The 25,347-nt window shown below is 42.2% G+C and overlaps 1 protein-coding gene across 1 annotated transcript in view; it reads right to left on the bottom strand.

Annotated features, from left to right (window-relative positions):
* LOC149454897 (ubiquitin carboxyl-terminal hydrolase CYLD-like) overlaps positions 1-24,563 on the bottom strand; it is a 61,595-nt gene extending 37,032 nt beyond the window's left edge. The window contains exons 1-3 of the mRNA XM_089687061.1: positions 24,414-24,563; positions 19,030-19,530; positions 14,125-14,518 (exon numbers count right to left, since the gene is read on the bottom strand). Coding sequence (XP_089543187.1) covers positions 14,125-14,518; positions 19,030-19,482 — 847 coding nt within the window. The 5' untranslated portion in view covers positions 19,483-19,530; positions 24,414-24,563. The remainder of the gene's footprint in view (positions 1-14,124; positions 14,519-19,029; positions 19,531-24,413) is intronic.
* Between the last annotated feature and the right edge of the window lie 784 nt (positions 24,564-25,347).

Here is a 25,347-nt window from a genome sequence, read left to right as displayed (position 1 = left end):
ACAATACAGCAACAATACAGTTCAATACAAGAGGGTAAGAGGGCCCTGCTCCTTGGAGCTTACAATCTAAGAGGAAGGGGCTAGTGGTACAAGAGGTAGTAACTGTGGGGGATGGACTGGTAGGAGGAGTAGAATATTCCATTATTAGCTGAGGGCAGGATAGGCTTCCCTAAAGAGATAGGATTTCAGAGATCGCCTAAAAATGAGCAGAGTAGGCGATAGTTCCAGTGGATGGGGGACGCTCTGGAGAAGTCCTGGAGACGAGCATGGGAGGAGGAGACTAGAGAGCAGGAGGTCTTGCGAGGAGCGGAGAGTACGATTTGGGTGATATTTGGAGACAAGATTGGTGATGTAATTTGGGGCAGAGTTATAAATGGTTTTATATGTTATTGTTAATGTTTTGAATTTTATCCGTTGGGCAATGGGAAGCCAATGGAGGCACTGGCAGAGAGTGGTGGCGGATACAGAACGGTTAGTAAGGTGGATAAGTCTGGCAGCAGCATTCATGATAGACTGAAGAGGGGATAGCCTGCGATGAGGTAGGCCAATGAGGAGGGAGTTACAATAGTCAAGGCGAGAGATAACAAGGGAGTGAATAAGTTGCTTAGTGGTTTCCGAGGTTAAGAACCGGCGTATCTTGGAGATGTTGCGGAGGTGAAGTCTACAAAATTTGGACAGCGATTGGATTTGGGACTGGAAGGACAGATAGGAGTCTAGGATTACACCTAGTACCCTGGCATGAGGGGAGGAACTGATGGTTGTGTTACTGATCTTGATGAAGAAGTCAAGGAAGGGGGCACAGGCTGGAGGGAATACTAAGAGCTCAGTTTTGGAGAGATTGAGTTTGAGAAAGTGAAGTGACATCCATGCCGATATGTCACTTGGTAGGTTAGTAATGCGAGAGGAGACTGAAGGGGTGAGGTGAGGAGTACAAAGATAGATTTGTGTGTCATCAGCATAGAGATGGTACTTAAAGCCATGGGAGTTTATCAAGTGACCAAGGGAGGAGGTGTAGATGGAGAAGAGTAGGGGTCCAAGGACAGGACCTTGAGGGATCCCTACAGAAAGAGGAAGTGAAGAGGAGGAGCCAGAGTTATAGGTAACATTATTGTAATGTTCTTTATAGGCTAGGAATTGCTCATAAGAACATTGTCTATAAATTATTTCAGACATATTAGGGGTCAACGTTTGTCTCTACCCGTTAGCAATAGTTAAAGGATAAGTTCACCTTTTTACAAAAAATAATAAATGCACTTTTTTTGCAGGTAAAAAAAATGTGCATTGATTATTTTTTGTTTCTGGAGCCGCTAAAGCATTGCACCAGTGATCAGCAGATCGCTGGTGCCATGCAGGTCTCCCTCTGACCTGTCACTATCTGCTTACTGACAGGAAGGCTCAATGCTCTACCACAGTGCTGCAGAGTGAAGTGGTAGTTCACTGAAAACTACAACCCGCAAAGGCTGTCGGAACTTGTAGTTTTCCCATTCACAGAATACTTTTTTTTTTTTTTAAATTGTGACAGCTAGTCGGGAGAAGTTCCCACGCTAGCTGTCACAACAGGGATCGGGGGGAGAGGGGGCCGATCCGTTCGTAACATGTTACACCCTGAATATGAAAGATGAACTTGTTCCTTAATCTTGCTGCAACAAAATATGGGATTATAGCGTTGTATTGTTTCAGGAAGTTATCGAAGTAATATGATATTGCTAACTGTGGAGTAGGTATTGTAAGAATCCCAGTAATTGTAGATAATTTAAATCTCCTTATGTTTTTTTACTATCCCAAAGGATATGAAATATATGTCCTACTTGTTATGTATGCAATAGAGCTGTGCTATAAAAATAAATCAAATGACAACTGTGACAGAGCGAGGCCAAGCCACTGTGTGATTAGGCAGTATAGGCCAGATTTTGAAGAAAACAAGCACACTAATGAGCCAGGTGTGTGCGTCCTTCATATTGGTGCTGGGATCAGAGTTCAGGGTCCCACGCTCCTGAGGGGGTCAGTGACTGCAAGGGAGTAGTGAGAAAGATGTAGACCGCACTGTCCTGTCCAGGTTAGACAGCCTCTGAGTATGAGAGACAGTCCAAGAGGGACAGAGCAGTTGGGATGCTGCAGAACAAACACAGAATTGAGGCACAGTGATTAGTGCATGAGCACTGGATGTGTTTGCTGGTCAGGAGGACCAACACTGATAAACTGTGCTGCAAAGCTGCATAAAGAGCCACGGCGCTGAATACGGTTTATGTTTGATTGATGGCGAGAACCCCTGCGTGGGAAGTCTTTGTGAACTTTTTCTTGTTTTAAATAAAAGTAGGGGCTTGTTCTAAATAAAATATATCTCTGGTGTGGACAAAATGCACTGTTTTGGGGACACGGACACGGACACGGACACACACACACACACACACACACACACACACACACACACACACACACACACACACACACACACACACGATTTCAATGGGAAATATCATGTTGGATATCTATACTGATATGGACTGGGTAATGTGTTAGGAATGTGAAGATGCCCCATCATTTGATCCTGTGTAGATTGTTAGATGTATCAATCTACAGAGGACTGAATACAAAGACACCCCGAAAATCAAGAAAAAATTATGCAGCAGGTTAGTCCATTTTGCTGAAATTTCATTGTAGCAACTCAAAATGGTACTCAGTAGTTTGTTTGGCCCCCACATGCTGGTATGCATGCTTGACAATGTTGGGGCATGCTCTTAATGAGGACCAGGGCATCACTGAGCTTCTGGACAGTCCGAGCCAGACTAACAATGTAACTATGCAACCAGCTCAAGATAACTCATATCACTCCAATTCCAAAAGATCCTGTTTAATATTTTTAATAGTGTAATTAACATCATATGCAATATCTTAGAAAAAGGCAATGTTAAATTGATACCCAAATATGGAATGTGCTTGCATAAGGAAATTAGCTTTTCAGGGATGTAAGTTTGGAACGGTCTACACCAACAACAGGTAAGACTGAAAATTTTGTACCTATCACGTTATAATCACAAACTTTTCGAAACAAATGCATCACATCTTGCATTGTACACATGGAAGGAACTGGCTTAGTTAACATAAGAATTACATTAGCAGCAAATAATCCAATCTTGGGAGAGTGGAGTGCAAGATCGATTTCCGAGACAAATGGGTTTGGTCTGATTGCTGTCGCCAGGGGCTCCATCATTAAAGAAAAAAATTAAAAGAGAGAACAGGCATCTGCAGGTACCCCCAGTGTTTTCTGTCGAAGGCTTTTTCTGAATTCAAGGAAGAAATATAAATGCTTTTTCTGCATCCAATGTAAGAAATATAGATGCTTTTTTCAGCATCCAAGGTAGAAATTATATAGGGTACTTTCTGTGACTCTAAATATTGTAGAAGATTAAACATTCTCCTAGTACCATAGGGTCGTCCATTAACAAAGCTTACTTGGTCTGGGTTACTGAGAGATGGGGTAATATTAGCTAGCTGGTTAGCAAAAACTATCTTCAATTCTGTATCAAGGAGAGAATAGGGCTTGACATTTTGGGGGCTACTAGGTTCCATCCCTGGTTAGGATAGAGTCCCAATTCTGGCCAGCAACATTTCTTTCAGAAAAAAAAAAAAAAACAGAACACGGAGAATGCAGCTTTGTTGAAAAGAGCAACAATATGAGGGGAGAGAACATCTACAAAAGGAATAATAATAATGATAATAATATCAAGGCATAATAATATTATGAAGGCACAATAATAATAATAATCAGCAGAGAATCTATCAGTCCCTGGGGTATTATTATTAAAAAGGGGAGCGATCACTTTTCTAATCTCCAATTTAGAGATCAGAACATTTAAAGACACCTACGTTTGGGCATCCATACAATATGAAATAACATTATCTGTAGGCTGACGTGTACAAGGATGATCTTGTAAATTATAGAGGGTTTTATAATACCCTCTTAGATTGTAAGCTCCAAGGAGCAGGGCCCTCCTAACCCTCTTGTATTGAACTGTATTGTTGCTGTATCATCTCCTGTTATATTGTAAAATAATGAGCAAACTGTTGGCGCTATATAAATCCTGAATAATAATAATACTCCTTAAAGGAGTTAGTTCTATCCTTGGGATGATGCACTTTAGACTCTAGTTTAAGGGTTCATTCCCTTATCGAACTTTAAGTCGGTTAGCATCCAGTTTACCGTCTTTGCTTTCTCGAGAGGGATATGTAGCTTTCAATCTTTTTAAGCACTTTTCATGTTCAAATGGTAAGATCGTCCCAAGATTGTTTCTACTATTTTGTAATTCACTGGCCACCCTTTGTGTAGCTGCAGTTTACTTTGAGCTTCTAATGTGTAAAAATAGTCTGCATTCTCTGTTTTTCTCTCTAGCTGCTAATTGAATCAATAGTCCCCTACAGTAAGCTTTATAGGAGACCCACACAGAACACACATTAGATGCTGAAGTAGAGTTCCACTGAAAGAACTCTCAGAATTGATTATTCAGTCTTTCCCAATGACCTCAGTTAGCACGTACAAATGTATTGCTGCGCCACAAAAAAATATGCCTCAACAGTATATTTTTCTGTAAATGACAAGGTATTGGGTGCATGGTCTGACTGTGTATTATTATGAATAACAGCATGATACACCTTGTAGAGAAGTTGTAAATCCATAATAAAGAGATCTATACAATTTATGAGGTGTAGAAAAAAGGTGTAGTCCTTTTTCAATGGGTGAAGGCATCACCAAGGATCATAGAGGTCTGCATGGTGTATAAATTATTATTATACAGTATTTATATAGTGGCAAAAAGTTTGCTCAGCGCTGTACAATATAGTGGGGGACAGTACATGAGACAATACAGTAACAAAACAATATACGAGAGGTTTGAGGGTCCTGCTCTTTTGAGCTTACAATCTAGGAGGGAGGGGATAGTGGTACAGGAGGAAGTGGCTGTGGGGGATGGAGTGGTAGGGGGAGATCAGCAATTAGGTGAGGGTGGGGTAGGCATCCCTGAAGAGATGGGTTTTCAGGGTGCGCCTAAAGGTGAGGAGGGTAGGTGACAGTGTGATGGATTGGGGTAGTGAGTTCCAGAGGATGGGGGAAGTCCTGGAGACGTCCTGCAGTCAGGCATGGGAAGAGGAGACCAGGAACCAGGGAGCTAAGAAGTAAATTATTGAAGGAGGTTGCCACAATAAGTGACTTAAAGGGCTGGTGACTTTTCTGTATCTTCTTGGTACGTTTTAACAAGTTGCGTAGGAAGGATAGTTGATTGATATAGTTGATACAGTATTATGGGAGTATAGGTTTGCTATGGTATATGAAGTATTATTCAAGTCACATGTTAGAATAATATATCTGCCATTAGGATCTAGGGTCACATCGTGTAATAAGCAGACTCTCTTTGCTTCAATACCAGCAATAAAGAAGTCGGAATAGTGTTTGTGGGTACATTTTGGTTGCTTTAGAGTAGGGGTAGGCAACCTTAACGAGATGGACATCTACCTGAACAACATGGGGGAAGTCAAAGATCACTGGACACAGTGTCGCCTTCTCACAACGGATTTAAATATTTCATTGCCGTACTACCGCCTTACAATAGCGTTCACTGCACAGCAGTCATGGATTTAAATCAGGTGGTGAGAAGGCCTCATTCACTTGAATGGTTCATGCTTGGCAGGTGCTACACCCACCAACCATGACAGGGCGTACAACTCCCGCTTCAGCTGTGACATGTGTACACCCCTGGCCATTGCTAAAGGGGGTGCGTTTGGGGTGGGGATGATAAAAACATCTTCACTGTGGGGTTTTACCACCCTCCAAACTGCAAATGTAAATGAACCCTTACTGTTCTGACCCCCTATAAGGCGAGAGAACCGCTTTGCACCTGTCATTTCCTTACATGGCAGGCGGGAGGTGGTTAAAGAGCACCTCATGCAGCTATCTCAGCATTAGTCTCCCTTGTCAGATGTGGTGTCGCTTTATTTGCTGACTTATTGCAACATATTATCCTAGCCCACAAATAACTCCGTTCCATTACTAAGATTTTGAGGAACAATAAAGTTGCATATAAATGGGGATTGCTTACCATATTACCCATAATTAGAGAAGACTCCACCTACACTGTATTATCTGTGGATGAAGGACCTCATCTATTTAGGAAATGAGGTCTCATTTCCCTGCAGAAGAGGTGCAAACCTCTATCTTACGTGGCTGCTGGAGCTGCTGACATCACAGCAGATACAGCAGTCTCAGAGCTTTTGGATGTCTACACCTTTTAAATGAAAACACCATGCATAAAAAACATATAATCTTCTGAGAAGATTTGTGTTGAAATGAATGGTCTGATGACAGGGTTCTTAAAGTGGTTGTAAACCTAAAAAACACAAAACAATTGAATCCTACAGTTGAATAGATTTTACCTTTACTAAACATTTGAGCTTAGTTTGGCATCTTGAAACAAACAATCCACTTCTACAGAAATCCACTTCTACAGAAATCCCCAGGCAGTGCTGAAGACAAGACCAGCATGAGCCTCCATGTAATACACTGCAAACGGGTAGGGGAGCGGGTGTCCTCTCCCTGTTGGTCTCTGCCTTCACAAGATGGAAAAGTCAGCACCAGTGATTTATGACATAGATCGGCATCACTTCAGTAATGCTGTACTTATCTAGGTATGTCTGCTGACAGATGATTATTGTCCTGCTCTGTTCACAGCACCTAGCTTGTGAATTGCTGTTTACAGAGTTTTACATGAGAATGTTTCCTGGTCCACATTGTCAATTTAGGCTGCTGGATTCCTAGAATTTTTAGCATTAACCCCTTCCTACCAGCTTTCTCCTGATTAGCACAGATCCTGTCCTGTAAGCAGAGCTGACATAGTCACTGGCACCTGTGTATGCCCCTGAATGCACTCTATGCTCGCAGGCATAGAGATGTCAGATAGCTGTGCACGTTCTTGAGCCGAGGCTGAAGGGTGTGTATAACTGAGGGATTGTGAGACATCACATCTCCGCCTACTATTCTTTGCTCCTAAGCCACGCCCACAGACCCACAGTTTTTGGAGGGCTGAGACAAGCTAACGGAGCATTTTTCAGAGGTACACTCACAGCTGTATGCATGTTTACATTAATATGTATTCATTTATGGAAAAAAGTAATTTTTTTTATATTTGGGTTTACAACCACTTTAAGGTAACCATTGCAATAATAACTCAAATTCTTTTCACAACGAACACATTATACTTTTGCTTTAATGATTGTCTGTTTTACCCATTATTACTGTCTGTGAGCACGCTGGGGAGGAATCAACTTGTTTCCTGTCCCTGTGACACCACATTCTTTCCAAGAAAATGCTTAGCAGGTGCTTTAACCATTTCCCAACCGCTCTAAAGCCAAAAGATGGCAACAGTATGATTGGCTAGTTCTGGGAGGGTGTCCATGGACGGTCTCCCAGAACCACCCCCCCCCCCCCCGCGTGCTCCCTGGGGTGCACACTGTGTGTGATCTGTGATCGCTGTGTCCTTCAAACACAGCTGTTCGCATGACTAAGAAACGTGCCAATCACAGCTGCTTTTATCATGTGACCAGCTGTGTCTAATCACAGCTGATAACCGGGTAAACAGGAAATGCCGGTTAGCAGCAGTCCTCTCCTCATGCTGACAGGGCGTGGAGACAGGATAGCCAGTAAGTGGCATTTCGCAGGGGCACAGGAGGACATCTACACTGAACATCAGGGCACTGATGATCAGTGTCCTGGTGATCAGTGTAGCCCCATCAGTGCGGCCAATAGTGCCCATCAGTGCTGGCAATTAGTGCCCATCAGTTGAATCAGTGCCCATCAGTGCCACCTATCAGTGCCCATCAGTGTCGCCCTGTGCCACATAACAGTGCCCAGTGTTGCCCATCAGTGCCACTTAACAGTGCCCATCAGTGACTCCTCATCAGTGAAGGAGAAACTTATTTACACAATTTAACAGAAACTAAGAAATTATTTTTTTTTAATTATTTTTTTTTTTTAGTTTGTTTAGCAAAAAATAAAAAAACCCTGTGGTGATCAAATACCACCAAAAGATAGCTCTATTTGTCTCCAAAAAATGCTAAAAATTTAGTTTGGGTACAGTGTTGCATAACCGCACAATTGTCATTCAAAATTTGACAGCACTGAAAGCTGAAAATTGGTCTGGGCAGGAAGGGGGTAACACTACCCGGTAGGCAAGTGGTTAAAATTAAAAGGAAAAAAAAAACAAAATACTCCACTCAGTAAATTGCCGGTTTTATTGGGCAAATCATATTCTGTGGCCAGGAAATCCTTAAAACAGTTAGGCTGGAAGATTTGGTAGGGAGTTCACGTATGTTAGTTCATCTGAACATCTGACTTGGTTAATAAATAGTTCAGCCCTGCTAATCAAATGGTATTACCTAGCCTCTTGTGTTGCCGCCTATAATGTCAGTGTGACGTCAGTATATACTACTAGCTCTTTAATTTATTTCTCCATCTCAAGCACATTTTTGGCTCTTGTAACTCCTAACACACAAAAAAGGTGGATAATGAAGGTATTTTAAAATTCAGATTACAATCAAGATACAGACAAGCTGATGCTAATCAGGGCATAATTCATGCTATGTGAATCAATGGCTGATTACCACATTGTCACAAGGATTTTTAAGTATGCAAGTATATGAGGGATGATATTATCCCTAGTCTCAGTATTACTCCGCCAGCTAGAGAATATTTATGTTAGCGGAGAGCTGATGAACAGGGTATAAAGGCTGCGGCCCCAAGACACTATTTTTACAGGAGTCTTTTGTAGGCCTGTCTGTGCAGCAATACAAGGTCACAATACATTGTACATACTTAACCTCTTCGTGATTCGCCGACACATGATCGGAAAATGCCCCAATCGAAAGGGGAGATTGGGATCTTTCCAGGAGTCGCGAACATATGTGCTGGGAGCGCGCAGGGGTGCGCGCTCTCAGCACCTATGTATTTTCTAATTACATGTAAATATGCGGCAGCTTGGCATCAAGGCCCAGACACCAAGAGGCCACATATTTGCATGTGATCGGTGTCAGAGGGTTAAAGAGGAGCTCCAGTCTACCCCCAAAAAAATAAAAGTCAGCAGCTACAAATACTGTAGCTGCTGACTTTTAATAAAAGGACACTTACCTATCCAGGGATCCAGCGATGTCCTCACCCAAGCAGATCCTTCAATTGGCTTCGGGTGCAGGTGTCGGCTTCACAGCCAATTTCCTACTGTGCATATGCTTTATGAATGGTCCTGAAGTCTTCTGAGACCTGTAATGTGTCCCAGAAGGCTGCAAGGGGGAAGGAGGAGTAGATGGAACTCACACACAGATTCCCCACTCATGAAATGGATACTCCCCCCTCCTGCAAAAAGTGCCAAATGAGGAGGGGGGGGGGGCAAACAAGCAGAATTTCCCCTTTTGGGTGAAGTTCTGCTTTAAAGATAAACTGAATATTCCAATTATAGGTGCATGCCATATGTAAACTATTTAATGTGCAAGGATTGTTGCCACACTCTATAACCAAAAGATAGATCCACTATTATGAGGCTCCACTTTCTTCCGGTTCTACTGCATTGTGAACACAGGAGGTTGCCCAATTGGCATTGGCGCCTGTCAAAGTGTTCTCTGATTGGATGAAGTGGATAGTGGGGCGATGATGTCAAAATCTCCACCTCGCCTAATCACGGAACATTTAGCATTCATTGAGAAAATGCAAAGTGTTCTGTGAATGGTGCCCATAATGAGTAACCACCTGTGTTTACAATGCAGTAGGGCAATGGAATGGAGATCACTGGACTAACAGTGCCTACTACAGTCATTTCCAGCTTCCAAAAGGGATTGGCCAAACTGGACCAATATAACTATGTAAAATATCCATACCTGGAATTCATCTTTAAAGTGGAACTTTTGTCAGAGAATGAATTCCTGCTAGATCACTCCCAGGCTGGTCCCCATTGTCGCACTCGGCTCTGCACATGCTCAGTTGCTCTATATTTTTGGCACGGTGTCAAAAATCAGAGCCACTAGAGGACTATCTGCTGACAACCTAAAGATTTACTGCTGCTCAGGGGCTCTGGACATCAGCAAAATGCCAGCCTACAGCAAGAAGAACAGGAGCAATGGTGGTGGCAATTTACAGCACACAGTCATTTTGGTACCATAGTTATTAATGTGGAATGTATGTTCTTTGCTAAAGAACAGTATTTTTTTATCGAGTTGTTATGGGTAAGGTTTTGCTTAAAGTATGTCTATACTCGTATCATGATTTCAAATTACATTGGCAAGGAAAAAGAAAGAAATGTACAGCAAATTCTGTTAAAAGCAAAAAACATTCAATCATTCACTTGCCTCTTGGAATATCTCTAAAAAGCAAAGCAGAAAATGTGCAGGCTACAGAATAATTTAAATATCTTATTCCCACTGTACCTTATGGAAAAGGGACCTGTGATTAGTTGTTACCAGCCCTGTTCATGCACACTATCCCACCTGTGTTGACAAATTGAGTTGTAGCCCATGAAAACACAGCCAACGTGCGGGCGACAATATACGGCCACGATTTCTGAATAATCAGGCTAGCATTGTCACCTTATAAAAAGAGGAAACACAATTGGGACACATCTGGTAGGATCAAAACATATTTTCCGGAGTTTGCAGGAAGGCTAGAACATAAGGAAACAGACATGTACAGTAATCTTTCAAGTGTGCTTTTTTTTTTTTAAGTGTGTTTTTTTTACTTTTTGTTTATTTGTCTTAATTGCTGCAAGCACACATAGGAAAAAGATGTTATTGGGCAAGATTTAGTAGGATGGGAAGTGGCACTCCAGCACACATCAGGTGATTGACAGTCTCAGCTGTGCATGCTTTCCTCTGAGATTGTGTAGAGGGCGGAAAGGGGATGTCCCTTCTCTCCACTCAGGCCTCAAATTACACTCAGGTCTCCTCTAAGCTGTGTAGTGTGTGACATCAGATCCCCACCCTGTGCTTCTGGAAGCTCAGAAAAGCAATGTAAATTCTGGATTTTAAAGGCACGTAGAGAAGAGATGGTTGAAAATAAACAGGTACAACTTATACAGGAGGATTTGTTTCATATCTGTGTATCACCCAAGGCTAGTTGCCATATGTAAGGGTTTACAACCAATTTAAGCTGCTATTTCCAGCCCAAAACATGACCATTCTGCAATCCATGGGGATGGTAATTATGCAGCACTATTGTTCTCAGTGAACTGTAATCCACTGCAGTACTGAAAAAGCAAACCTGTGTCTATATGGTATAAAAGGGGTCCAATCTCATATGTGCAGTGGTATTAGTTATTGTTTAGCAATCAAGAGTCCAGTACATGAAGCATTATTCCTCTAAAGTTATTACACCTTCCTTTCAAGTTGTAAAGATGCAATAAACCAGGGGTCCTCAAACTACAGCTCGCCAAAGACATTTATCTGGCCCGCCAGCAAAAAAACCCCGGCGCCGGCCGGCAAATAGCTAGGCTGCTCGCTGGGTCCTCAGCCATGGGAGACCCAATGAGCAGCAGCCTGGGAGCCCAGGATTTAACCTGCTGCAGCCAGAGGAGCAACAGGAGAGGTGGAGCACCCACCAGGCACCAGGTACAGTGCATTGCGGTGTCAGTGCATTAGAGTACAGTGCTGTCCGGTGGCAGTGTACAGTGCATTGTGGTGTTAAGTGCGTTACTGTGTACAGTGCCTTTTGGTGTCCAGTGCGTTACAGAGTACAGTGCATTCTGGGGTCCAGTGCGGTACAGAGTACAGTGCATTGCGGGGTCCAGTGCGGTACAGAGTACAGTGCATTGCGGGGTCCAGTGCGGTACAGAGTACAGTGCATTGCGGGGTCCAGTGCGGTACAGAGTACAGTGCATTGCGGGGTCCAGTGCGGTACAGAGTACAGTGCATTGCGGGGTCCAGTGCGGTACAGAGTACAGTGCATTGCGGGGTCCAGTGCGGTACAGAGTACAGTGCATTGCGGGGTCCAGAGTACAGTGCATTGCGGGGTCCAGTGCGGTACAGAGTACAGTGCATTGCGGGGTCCAGTGCGGTACAGAGTACAGTGCATTGCGGGGTCCAGTGCGGTACAGAGTACAGTGCATTGCGGGGTCCAGTGCGGTACAGAGTACAGTGCATTGCGGGGTCCAGTGCATATTGCTGTCCAGTGCATTACAAAGTACAGTGCATTGCAGTGTACAGTGCATCACAGTGTCCAGTGTGTTATAGTGTACAGTGCATTTTAAATATTGTATTGTTTTTCCTGTTTTTTTTTTGCACTATAAATAAGATATGTGAGGTGTGCATAGGAATTTGTTCATATTTTATTCAAACTATAGTCCAGCCTCCCAACAGTGTTAAGGTCAGTGAACCGGCCCCCTGTTTAAAAAGTTTGAGGACCCCTGCACTAAACAGTATTGGCAATGCAGGTAAAAGTATGACAAATATAGTGATCACTGCAGTGATTTCACGATGTATGTTCATCTAGCACTGATTCGTATGAAACAAAAAGGTACGCTTTTTTATGACTCTATAAACAGTATACATAGTGAGATCACAAGTGCCAATCACTAGTTTATACATATGATTTGATTTTGTGTGTCACCAGAAATCAGTTTATATCAATGCAAGTAAAACAAACCCATATTTGGCTTTAGTACATCATTTTTACCTTCTAAAATCCTGTAGGTAAGGTAATGATACAAAACCCCAATAAGTGCATCGCATTCCCAAATGTTTATTCTTCAGGTTTAAAAGTTCTAGTAGAGTATCTTCCTAGCTTATTCTTTTAGTAAGGTTTATAGTAGATATATTTTAAAGGGAAACAATGTTACAAGTACACTTTCAGACAGACATCAGAATTGGACATTGTACACTGTACTGTGCAGTCATTTCCTATTTCCAGTTTACAATATAAATAAACGTTTTGAGCAAAGTAATCCACCTTAACAGGGACCATTAATGCCCAATTATAAAGGAATAAACTGTTATAATTAAAAAAACAAAACATTCTACTAAGACAGCAATAGCTCATTCTTGTTAAATGAAATGACCACATCTAACAGATACAGAACTGAAATGAATGCCAGTTATACAATGAATAAAATGAAAGAAAACACTCAGTTAAGATGATTTCTGACTTATTTTGGATACCTATTAACCAATTGGTGCCTACCCACGGTAGGTTTACTGCAGGTGGCACACCCAAGCACCATGATGTACCTGTACGGTGCTGAGAACTTCCTGGTTTTTGGACGTATACAGCACGAGTTTGTAAGCAGGTTTCAGCCAATGATTTTAACTGAAACCTGCTGATTGGCAGTTGGCTATGTCCAATCACAACACAGAGTTCTGTGTTTACAAACACACAGACTTCTGTGTACACAAACACACAGAATTCTGTGTACACAGAACAGCCCTCTGGCTGTTTCTTCTCCCTGAAGAAATGGGAGAAAACACAGCCAGATCTGTGAGTAAAAGCAGCACACATTACACTTATTAGGCATGCAGTTAACTCCTTCATTGCCACTTGATGTTAACCTCTTCCCAGCCAGTGTCATTTGAACAGTGTACACTTTTATCAATGATCTGTATTAGTGTCACTACTAGTACTGTGTCTGAATGGATCAGTATCTTGATCACAACTATACTAGTGTCCCCAATAGTATAGTGTCCCCAAAAAATGCAGTTTGGCTTTTAGTAAAGACATGTAGCAGAATACATTTTGACCTAAATTTATAAAGACATTTGATTTTATTGAATATGTTTTATAACAGAAAGTAGAAAATATTTTAGGGACCATAGATTGTAAGCTCCTTGAGGGCAGGGACTGATGTGAATATACAATACATATGTAAAGCACTGCGTAAATTGATGGCGCTATATAAGTACCTGTAATAAAATAAAAAATAGTGTTGCATGACTGAGCAATTGCCAGTTAAAAAAGCATAGTGCTGAATAGCAAAAAAATGCCCTGATCATGAAGAGGGTAATACATTCTGGAGACCAAGTGGCTTAAACACCCAATAGTTTTGCTGCAGTTTACTCCCAAATCAGAAAAATCCACAAAGAAAATACCATAAGGATATAAATAAAAATTACCTTTGTCTTTATCACCACCCCTAGGCATCTCTCTGTCTTTCTCAACAACTCTTGGAGTCTCATGCTTATTCTCACTGGCTTTTGGTCCCTCTCGGTCTTTCTCATCACCTCTCTGAACCTCCCGGCTTTTCTCCACAGCTCTTGGTGGACTCTGGTGCTTAACTCCCCGTGGCAAAAAATTCACTGGCTTTTGGTGGTTTCTGTGTTTATGTACTAATTCTTCTTTCTCTACTAAAGACTTGTCATTTTTGTCACCCTGTTTCCGAACTGGGCATTTTCCACAATCCCGCTCCAGCCTACTTCCTGGAACAAAGACTCCGCAATTCTCATCACAGTTGAAAAACCTCTGTCCACGAAATGTGCCATCAGTGAAGCCCTTTCCCTCTGCAGATCCCTGCGAATGGACAAAAGAAGAACATGAAACAAATCTACTGACTTGCATATGAAACCACATACGTACAAAGTTGTATTTATATAGTGCCAACATATTAGATGTTCGTTTTGTTGGGTATGCAGTAAGCACAGATTAGTTGATAATACAAAAATAGCAGCAATATGGAACATACCAAGAAGTGAAAAATGTTATGGGGGAACAAGAAAAGCTATAAAAAAAAAAAAAAAAAAAAAAAAAAGCATACAAACATTTGGACGAAGTACCAGACCCATAATTGCAAAGGTTATACTTTTTTGAGCATTATTAAAAGGCTTAGGGGTTTTGTTAATACTTTGAAGCCTAATGAAGAAGTATGTGCTAAGCGGAATGGAGGTAACAAGCAAGAAGTAGGGTAGAAAGATCTATTATTTTTAGAGCTTTTTAGATAAACATTTATAAATGTGCAGCTTAATGTAAAAAATCTTATCAATCTGTGTTTAGGTTTTAAAAGCCCTGTTTCTTTGTATAACTTGTCATTTTTACATGGGGTAGCCATATCTTGCTCATTACAAATGCAGGTTCTTCCTACTTTTCCATGTTTGTGCTTTACTTTTGTTTCTCAAAATGTCTATAAATTAGCCAGCTTATTATAATTTACATTTATTTATTACAGATACTTACATAGCGCTGTCAATCTACACTAGAGGTCCCTGGCCTCAAGGAGCTTACAGTTTAAGGTCCCTAACTCACATTCATACATACTTATACTAGGGCCAATTTAGACAGGATCCAGTTAACCTACCAGCATGTCTTTGAAGTGTGGGAAGAAATCAGAGTACCCAGGGAAAACCCACACAGGCACAAACAGAACATGCAAACTCCAGACAGGTGATGTCATGGTTTAGATTCGAGCCAACAACCCTAGTGCTGCTAGGCGAAAGCCACTGTGCACCCCCTTTGTGGTTCATATCTTATCTCACCAGTTATTGGGAGACAGACTGATTGCAGTAAGCCAGTGAGAGCTTCATCTAGGTTTCTAAGCTACAAATCACTACTTAATAGATGAACAAAATCAGGATCCATGTAAAATGTGCAAGCCATATAACAAATACTTTAAAGGTGAACACTGCAATTATAACTCAATACACACTCAGTAAAACTATATATACGGGGCACACGGACACACACACACACACGGACACACACACACACACACACACACACACACACACACACACCTTGAAAAAGCATTCATAGCCCTTGAAATTTTCCACATTTTGTCATGTTACAACCAAAAAAAAAATGTATTTTATTAGGATTATATGTGATAGACCAATACAACGTGGCACATAATTGTGAAGTGGAAGGAAAATGGTAAGTGGTTTTCAAAATTTTTTACAAATAAAGATCTGAAAAGTGTGGCGTGCATTTGTATTCAGCCCCCCTTTTACTCTGATACCCCTAACTGAAATCTAGTGCAACCAATTCCCTTCAGAAGTCACCAAATTAGTAAATAGAGTCCACCTGTGTGTAATTTAATCTCAGTATAAATACAGCTGTTCTGTGAAGCCCTCAGAGGTTTGATAGAGAACATTAGTAAACAAACAGTATAATGAAGGCCAAAAGGAACACATCAGACAGATTAGGGATAAAGTTGTGGAGAAAAGTTTAAAGCAGAGATAGGTTGTAAAAAAATATCCCAAGCTTTGCACATCTCACAGAGCACTGTTCAATCTATCATCCGAAAATGGAAAGAGTATGACAAAACTACAAACCTACCAAGACATGGCCGTCCACCTAAACTGACAGGCCAGGCAAGGAGAGCATTAATCAGAGAAGCAGCCAGGAGGCCCATGGTAACTCTGGAGGAGCTGCACAGATGCACAGCTCAGGTGGGAGAAGCTGTCCACAGGACAACTATTAGTCATGCAGTCCACAAATCATAATCCCCCCTCCACCATACTTTACATTTGGTACAATGCAGTCAGGCAAGTACCTTTTTCCTGGCAACCGCCAAACCCAGACACGTCCATCAAATTGCCAGACGGAGAAGTGTGATTCGTCACTCCAGAGAACACGTCTCCACTGCTGTAAAGTCCAGTGATGGCAGGTTTTCACCACTCCATCCAACAATTTACATTGCACTAGGTAATGTAAGGCTTGGATGCAGCTGTTCGGCCATGGAAACCAATTCCATGGAGCTCTCTACACACTGTTGTGCTAATCTGAAGGCCACACAAAATGTTTGGAGGTCTTTAGCTATTGACTCTGCAGACAGTTGTCGACTTCTGCACTTCAGTATGCGCTGACCCTGCTCTATCATTTTATGTGAGTTGTTGTTGTTGTTCCCGGTTGCTTCAACTTTGTCATAATACCACTAACAGTTGACCGTGGAATATTTAGTAGCAAGAAAATTTCATGGATGGACTTATTGCACAGGTGACAACCTATCACGGCACCACACTTGAATTCACTGAGCTCCTGAAAGTGACCCATTCTTTCACAAATGTTTGTAGATGCAGTCTGCATGCCTAGGTGCTTGATTATACTAGATGTCCTCCATTTTCTGGGTTGAAGAACGACCAACATCATTTAACGCAGTTTCCATGAGTTCAGGCTGTCATGGTCCCATCCCCTGTGCCACCATCACCATACAGCCCATCATGCTAAGCTCAGAGGATTACTGTATTAAGCAAAGCTCACAAATTATGCGAGTGCTATCCAGTGTAGAAGTAGCAGTAAGGACCATCGACAACCGGTGTTGGGGAAGAAGAGGAAGGATCCCTGGCCTAACATATAGCTGTGCTCAAAAGCATTTATTTTGAAAATTTGACTGATCAAGCCAAAAACCTGTCTTTTATCTAAGGATAGTAATCATATGTAGCCATTTATTATCACATAGTTGTTTGTTTCCTTTTTAAATCATAATGAAACAGAAAACACCCAAATGGCATGGCCATGCCTTTCTGATGAAGTGCTATCACACGAAACGTGTTAAAGGGGCCTGCATGCCGTGACGTCTATTGCACATTGAGCCCAAGTATCAGGAGTCTGTGACACGACACCAACCCTAAGGATGACGCACGTCCTGCTGTAAGCTGCCCAGTACCCTGTCCATTTCCTAGAGGGAGACAACGGTTTGGCTGCTCTATATCCAGAGGAAGGAGAGTCCGCTAAGACGGCCCAGCTCGTCCATTCCATCGAATGAGGGGGACATCTGGTTTATCACATGCGTATTAAAAGATACACATCTGGTGAGTATGTATTTTTACTATTTGTCACCAGACCACTGGATCGTGAAGTCACTAGCAACTCCTGTATTGATCACTCATCACGAACTGTCACCATTTTATTAATTTATTTCTAATAGTTTATTTTACTTAATTACTTTTATTTGGATTGGAGTACATATTGATCTTAATATATTATTTACTGGAGTACATACCTTTTAGTGCTGCACTTTTTATACATATATTTATGAGGTTTATGTTTTGGTTGGCTTGCGTGCTATAGCTGCTATTATTTAACGCGCTCACTGAATACATTCACCTTATAGTCACCCTAGTTTGGCTTTCTACTTCTTTAGCTAACTGCAGTGAACATGGATGGCAATTTTCTTCAACCCTTCTCATCAAAAGACGCTCCTGTCGAGGTGTTAACTTCTGTGGATGGCCTGGATGTCTCTGTGAGATGGTTGCAGTTTCATCTTTGTATCATTTATGCTACAGTATTGACTGATAAGTAAAGCTTTGCTGATCTTCTTGTAGCCTTCACCTTTCTTGTGTAAACAAATTATTTTCTTTCTCAGGCCTTGTGACATTTCTGTAACATGTGGTGCCATTGATGACAGCACTGAATGGGAAGGGGAGGGAGGGAGAGAGAGAGAGCGAGAGAGAGCGAGAAACAAAACACTCTACAAACTGGTCCGTGCCTGGAGGCGCTATAAGACCCCAAAGACAGACAGACCCCAAGCCTGTACAGACTGAGAAGAGGAATTTCAAATTCTACTTGGAGAAGAGTAACCAAAAGGTGAAAAGAGCTGCAACAATTTATGAGAGCATGTCACAGACTGAGAAGAACATGAAAAATGGAGGGCTAAAAAAAAATCAGTGTGTAATTTTGACAGCTAGCAGGGGATATTCTCTCCCCGCTAGCTGTCACAAGCTAAAAAAAAAAACTCGGCCATGTGGGGCTCTGCCTACCTGGCCTTGTCATTCATTTAAAGTGTTCTGTATATATGAAAACTACAAGTCCCAACAGCCTTTGCGCATGTCAGCTTGTAGTTCTTAATGAACTACCAGAGCGCTGTTGATTATGTGTGTAACATGTTACAAAAGGTGAACTTATCCTTTAGGTTTGGCCACTTTACTTGTTAAGGGCCCTAGTGTTGCTAGCTTAGTAAGCTGTAAGCCTTTTCAAAAACTTCCAGTAGACCAGATGGCAGACGAGGTGCTGAGATTACCAACATATGCAATCAATCATTAGTAATGTCACATTCATGTGCAAAATATGAAAATCTACAGAGATCTTACCAATAGCTGCACTCCAAAAAGAATTTCTTGTTTGTGATTGACAGACCCTTTGTACTGTAAAACACCCCTCTCTTTGCGTCCACTGGATGAAATAACCTGAACACGTACGTAGTCTCCAGTGTTCAGATGTAGAACTTCCTTCAACCTACTGCGGTCCCAATAAAAAACAAGACGCTCTTCTGTATCAGTAACTGCTAGTAACATGCTCCAAATCAACTGTTCAACTTCATGTACTGACTCAGAGTTTACCGCAACTACTCTTTTGGAATCATGAACCCTAAGCCAAATTGTCGCTGGATGATAAAGGGCACTGTCCTTCCAGCTGGGATTAGAAGGTGGATTTCCAGTTAATGTTAGCAGACTCCCTCTCTCCACCCACTCAGGTGTGCCATCAGAAGACTGGAGAAGCGATGCAAAGTCCCGGACTGCGATAAAAAATCTTGCAGATGACATTCTAGTTTTGATTATCAATTAAATTCCATGTGAAAATTCACAAAATACCTGGTGAAAGAAAAGAGGGAAAAAGAAATGAGAGTGAATATCTGGTGTACAAAAAACACAAGCAATTGTCCGGTTATTATGTTGCTTCAATTCTTTCCAAAATACTAATCTGGAAAATTGCTGAAAAGTCCAATGTGGAGTCAAAAGGGTTAGACACTAGGTTCTCCCCTCCTGACCTTTGCTATTCTACAGCCTAAGTTGCTGAAAGCAACAGCAAAATTGAAAGTAGTCCCCACGCCCCCCCTCCTGCTATTAGAAATTGGCCTTATTAGTCAAGGTGTTCCAAAAATACATCTGTCAATATTGACCCACATAGACTAAAGATACAAACCTTCAATGAAAAGGTGACCACCCCACCTATAAAGGCTGCATTCACACTTGAGTGTTTTGTAGCTTGAAGCTCCAAAAAAAGCTCAAAATCAATTGTTCTATATGGTGCTTTTTCACACCTGATCATGGGAACAGGAACCATAGAGACAATTGACTGTTTAGTTTGAGCGGTTTTGGAGCTTTGAGCTTCATGCTACAAAACACTCAAGTGTGAATGCAGCCTAATGGGTTGTGGACTGCCAATGTTAACAACGCACTTCCTGCCCATTTCTGCTCTCCGTTTTTCTTCTCACTTCCCATTTCTCACTTCTCTTTCATTCTCTGCCTTTTCTATTTCCTCTTCCCTGTACCTTGAGTATTGCTTGGCCCTAGAGAGAATGAGGAGTCTATCTGCCTGTTCATTAGCTTATAGTACCAGATAGGAGTTTCTAATACATTTTGTTCCTAGCACTAGCGGCAGAACAGCACACAAGGATCTCGTGTGACTGTTATATAGAATGACAGGATCTCCCTTTGCAGCCAAGCACCCCAAGATACAGGATGTGAGCACTCAGGACCTCATTAGGCGGTTGTAGCAAGTGACTTGAAATCCAGGGTACTTAGCTGGAGGCCTAGACCCAATGTCTTAAAACTGAACTCCATGAATTATGCATACATTAGTCCTGCTTGGCACAAACAAAGTATGCATATCTCATGCTTGATGGGTGACTGTGGAAGGTGTCAATCACTGTAGTAGCTGGAGCTACTACAGTAATAGCTGTGATCTTCTGGGTCCTGTGCCAACTGGCTTCCCCTATGTACACTGGCCACAGGGCATTGCTCACTGCAGCCATTCACAGAATGCCTTGTATTTTTTCAATGATTTACACAGCATTCAATAATTGGATGAACCTTGCCCAATCAAAGAACGCCTTGTATTCACTGTAGAAAAATAAAAGGCAGAAATTAAATGGCACCAGTGCTGAGTGAGTGTGGTCAGTATGTAGAGGGGAAGCCGCTTGCACAGAACCCCAACAGGACCTGGAAGATCACTATACACCCTGTTCCAAATTATTATGCAAATTCTATTTAAGTGTCACAAAGATGAAATTTTTTTTTTTTTCAGTTTAACTCATGGATGGCATTGTGTGTCAGGGCTTTTTTTGATCACTGAAAACAATCTTGGACACCTGTGATAATTAGATTGGCCGGTGAGCCCAATTTAAGGAAAACCTACTAAAGGAGGGTGTTCCACATTATTAAGCAGAGCACCATTTTCAAGCAATATGGGGAAGAAAAAAAGGATCTTTCTGCTGCCGAAAAGAGTGAATAGTTCAATGCCTTGGATGAGGTATGAAAACATTAGATATTTCACAAAAACTTAAGCATGATCATTGCACTATTAAGAGATTTGTGGCTGATTCAGAGCACAGACGGGTTCGTGCAGATAATGGCACATTGAGGAAGATTTCTGCCAGATCCATGCATCGGATCTAGAGAGCAGCTGCTAAAATACCATTACATAGCAGCAAACAGATATTTGAAGCTGCTGGTGCCTCTGGAGTCCCACGGACATCAAGGTGTAGAGTCCTCCAGAGTCTTGCAACTGTGCATAAACCTTCTATTCGGCCACCACTAACCAATGCTCACAAGCAGAAACGGCTGCATTGGGCAGAAAAATACATGAAGACTAATCTTCAAACATTCCTGTTCACTGATGAGTGCCGTGCAACCCTGGATGGTCCAGATGGATGGAGTAGTGGATGGTTGGTGGACGGCCACCCTGTTCCAACAAGGCTGCAACGTCAGCAAGGTGGTGGTGGAGTCATGTTTTGGGCCGGAATCATGGGAACAGAGCTGGTCGGCCCCTTTAGGGTCCCCGAAGGTGTAAAGACCTCTGCAAAGTATGTGGAGTTTATGACTGACCACTTTCTTCCCTGGTACAGAAGGAAGAACTATGCTTTCCATAATAAAATCATCTTCATGCATGACAATGCACCATCTCATGCTGCAAAGAATACCTCTGCATCAATGGCTGTTATGGGGATAAAAGGAGAGAAAGTTATGGTGTGGCCTCCATCCTCCCCTGACCTCAATCCTATTGAGAACCTTTGGAGCATCCTCAAGCAAAAGATCTATGAGGGTGGGAGGCGTTTTACATCCAAACAGCAGCTCTGGGAGGCTATTCTGACATCTTGCAAACAAATTCAGGCAGAAACTGTCCAAAAACTCACAAGTTCAATGGATGCAAGACTTGTGAAGCTGCTATGAAATAAGGGGTCCTATGTTAAAATGTAACGTGACCTGTTAAAATGTTTAAAAAGTTAAAATGTTGTTAAAAGGTTGATTGAAATAGCTTTTGATTTCAGTAAATATGCTGCAAACACAACAAATGACAATTTTCAGTTCTTTACAACCTATAAAGTGTTTTGAAGCTTACTGTGCGTAATAATTTGGAACCGTGCATTGGAAGTGTTTTATGTTTAAAAAAAAATACTGTTATCATTAGGAGGTTTGTTCAATAAAATGTGAATTGTACTCTTAATAGTTGATAACATGAGAATTATGCTGACTGTTATTTACATCAATTATTTAGGTAAATGAGAAAAATAACATTTGCGTAATAATTTGGAACAGGGTGTAGTTTCACTGAGTACTACTGTAGTTTTCACTTTCCCTGGCAGTACAAGTATGAAATACACATTCACCATATTACCAAAAGTATTGGGTGGCCTGCCTTTACATGCACATGAACTTTAATGGCATCCCAGTCTTAGTCTGTAGGGTTCAATATTGAGTTGGCCCACCCTTTACAGCTATAACAGCTTCAACTCTTCTGGGAAGGCTGTCCACAAGCTTTAGAAGTGTGTCTACGGGAATGTTTGACCATTCTTCCAGAAGCGCATTTGTGAGGTCAGGCACTGATGTCGGATGATTAGGCCTGGCTTGCAGTCTGCGCTCTAATTCATACCAAAGATGTTCTATTGGGTTGAGGTCAGGACTCTGTGCAGGCCAGTCAAGTTCCTCCACCCCAGAGTCTCTCAATCATGTCTTTATGGGCCTTGCTTTGTGCACAGTCATGTTGGAAAAGGAAAGGGCCATCCCCAAACTGTTCCCACAAAATTGGGAGCATTAAATTTTCCAAAATGCCTTGGTATGCTGACGTCTTAAAGAGTTCCCAACCCCTGAAAAAGCAACCCCACACCATAATCCCCCCTCCACCAAACTTTACACTTGGCACAATGCAGTCAGGCAAATACCGTTCTCCTGGCAACTGTCAACCCCAGACACATCCATCGAATTGCCAAACAGAGAAGCGTGATTGGTCACTCCAGAGAACACGTCTCTCCACTGCTCTAGAATCCAGTGGCGGCATGCTTTACACCACTGCATCCAAAGTTTTGCATTGCACTTGGTAATGTAAGGCTTGGATGCAGCAGCTCAGCCATGAAAGCTCTCTACGCACTGTTGTGGTAATCTGAAGGCCACATGAAGTCTGAAGGTCTTGATACATTACAGAATAGCTGGCAACTCATATCCTTATCATATATGCTTTATTGGCACATAGTAGAGGACATAGAATCCGTAATAGCTTTTATGGATTCTATGTCCTCTACTGTGTGCCAATAAAGCATATCCTGGCACCTGGGTTCACACACTGCCTCCCACTGACTTCAATGCAAACTTGCGTCCCTCCTTGCCACTGCATTACATGGCTGGCAAGAGGTTGTAGGCACTTTAGAAAAAGGTTTTTCCCGAATGAATAATATGTAAATGAAATCAATGCTTCCCTTTACACCCTAGCTGACCCTCCGCCCTACATTGTAAAGTCTACCTTCCCTACCAGCATCAGGCAGACAGGACCACTGTGAAATGCAGGATCACATTACTGCTCAGACCTTGGCTGTTAGCATTCATTTACTTACCTGTTGATGTAAATCCTAACTGGATGACATTTAGTTTGGAAAAGCAATGTGTATAATAAACCACTGCCCTTTTTATTTGTTGTCCCAGTAATGCTGATCTCCTCCAGCCTCTTTGCAGCCACTTCCTGGCTACATCAGCTGATCATGCCTGCATGGTTGTTTATAGTCCTCAACATAACAAACGCACATGTGGCATGGTGACAACGCAAGAATGCCATCGGGAGGCAGGGACAGAGTGTCACTCTCCCCATTCTGCGGTGTAAAAGATAGAAGACCGGGGATCTGGTGAGTCAGATAGATTGAAGGACTATTCACTGGACCTATGACCTTTAACATCTTCATATTAAGGTGTTTAACCCCTTGTTGGCAATCTCAAAACTATATATATATATATTTTTTTTTTTTTTTTTGTTTAACTGATGCCATTCGGTAAATGTTCTCCTGAACACAGGTATGAAGTAATCATCACATTAATGGTACAGTAGGCCAGTACTGGGAGACTTGGCCATGACCAGGGTCTAATGACCTATCACACAAGACTAGGAGCTGTCCCTGGAAAGCAGAGGCACTTTCCTGAATTCTTATTGGTTGCTGAGACTGAACATGCCCCCAGTGTAACCCCACAGCCGGATGATATTGAGTACTCACGTCTCTCTGCCTCTGCCCTCGTGGAGTCCAGCAGTACATCTGCTACCAGAGGTAGGTCACACAAGTAAGCAGCTACTTCCCCCTGGACTTTCCACATTGCTATGGGGCTTTCTTAGGAAATAGGTCTCCTCTACGCTGCCATGAAGTCACTTCTATCACTTGAGTCAAGTTAGGGAATTCACAAGGAGGAAGTGCACGAGGGCAAGAATAGGCTACAACGTTAGCCAATCGGCTGACAGGAAGAGCGGCACGAACCAGTAAAAAAGCGAAGAGAGCAGTGGTGGGCGGGGAACGGAAAACCCCATTCAGTGAACCGAGATGAAAAAGTGGGCGTAGCTGTGGGAGGGGCAGTGCAGACTACCTGATGAATTGTACCGAGTTCCTGATGTGCGGAAGGTGGGGCTATGTAGATTACTTGATGTCTAGTAGGCGGGGCTGTGCGGAGTACCAGTACAGCTGAGAGGGATGCTGTGTAGTGCTGCAGGCTGAGTGGAGCTGTGCTCCTTCTGTGTGTTCCTAGACCCAATGTAGTCTCTCCATCCCTTTCCAACATATCTGCTTGTAGTTTCACATATTCAACAACTTGCCATGCAGAGGATTTACCCCTGTCCTGACCAGGCCACTTTTGGTGTTACAGCGCTGTGTTACTTTAACTGACAATTGTGCGGTCATGCAGCCCTGCACCCAAATGAAATGTATGTCTTTTTCCCACAAATAGAGCTTTCTTTTGGTGGTACTTGATTGCCTCTGCATTTTTTATTTTGTGCGTCATAAGCAACAAAAAACACAATTTTGAATATATATATATTTGACTTTTTGCAGGAAGGGGATAACATCTGGGGTGATCAAAGGGTTAACTGTGTGCTGTGTGTGCTTTACTAGGGAAACATGCTGCTGTGTACTTTTCTACTGCAGAGAAATACACAGCCGCATG

Source organism: Staurois parvus, unplaced genomic scaffold (assembly GCF_062004578.1).
Source record: "Staurois parvus isolate SC_StPar_1 unplaced genomic scaffold, SC_StPar_1.0 ptg000415l, whole genome shotgun sequence".
In the NCBI taxonomy this organism is placed as follows: Eukaryota; Metazoa; Chordata; class Amphibia; order Anura; family Ranidae; genus Staurois; species Staurois parvus.
The sequence above is the reverse complement of the archived record's forward strand: the minus strand, read 5'-3'. Positions and strand labels throughout refer to the sequence as shown.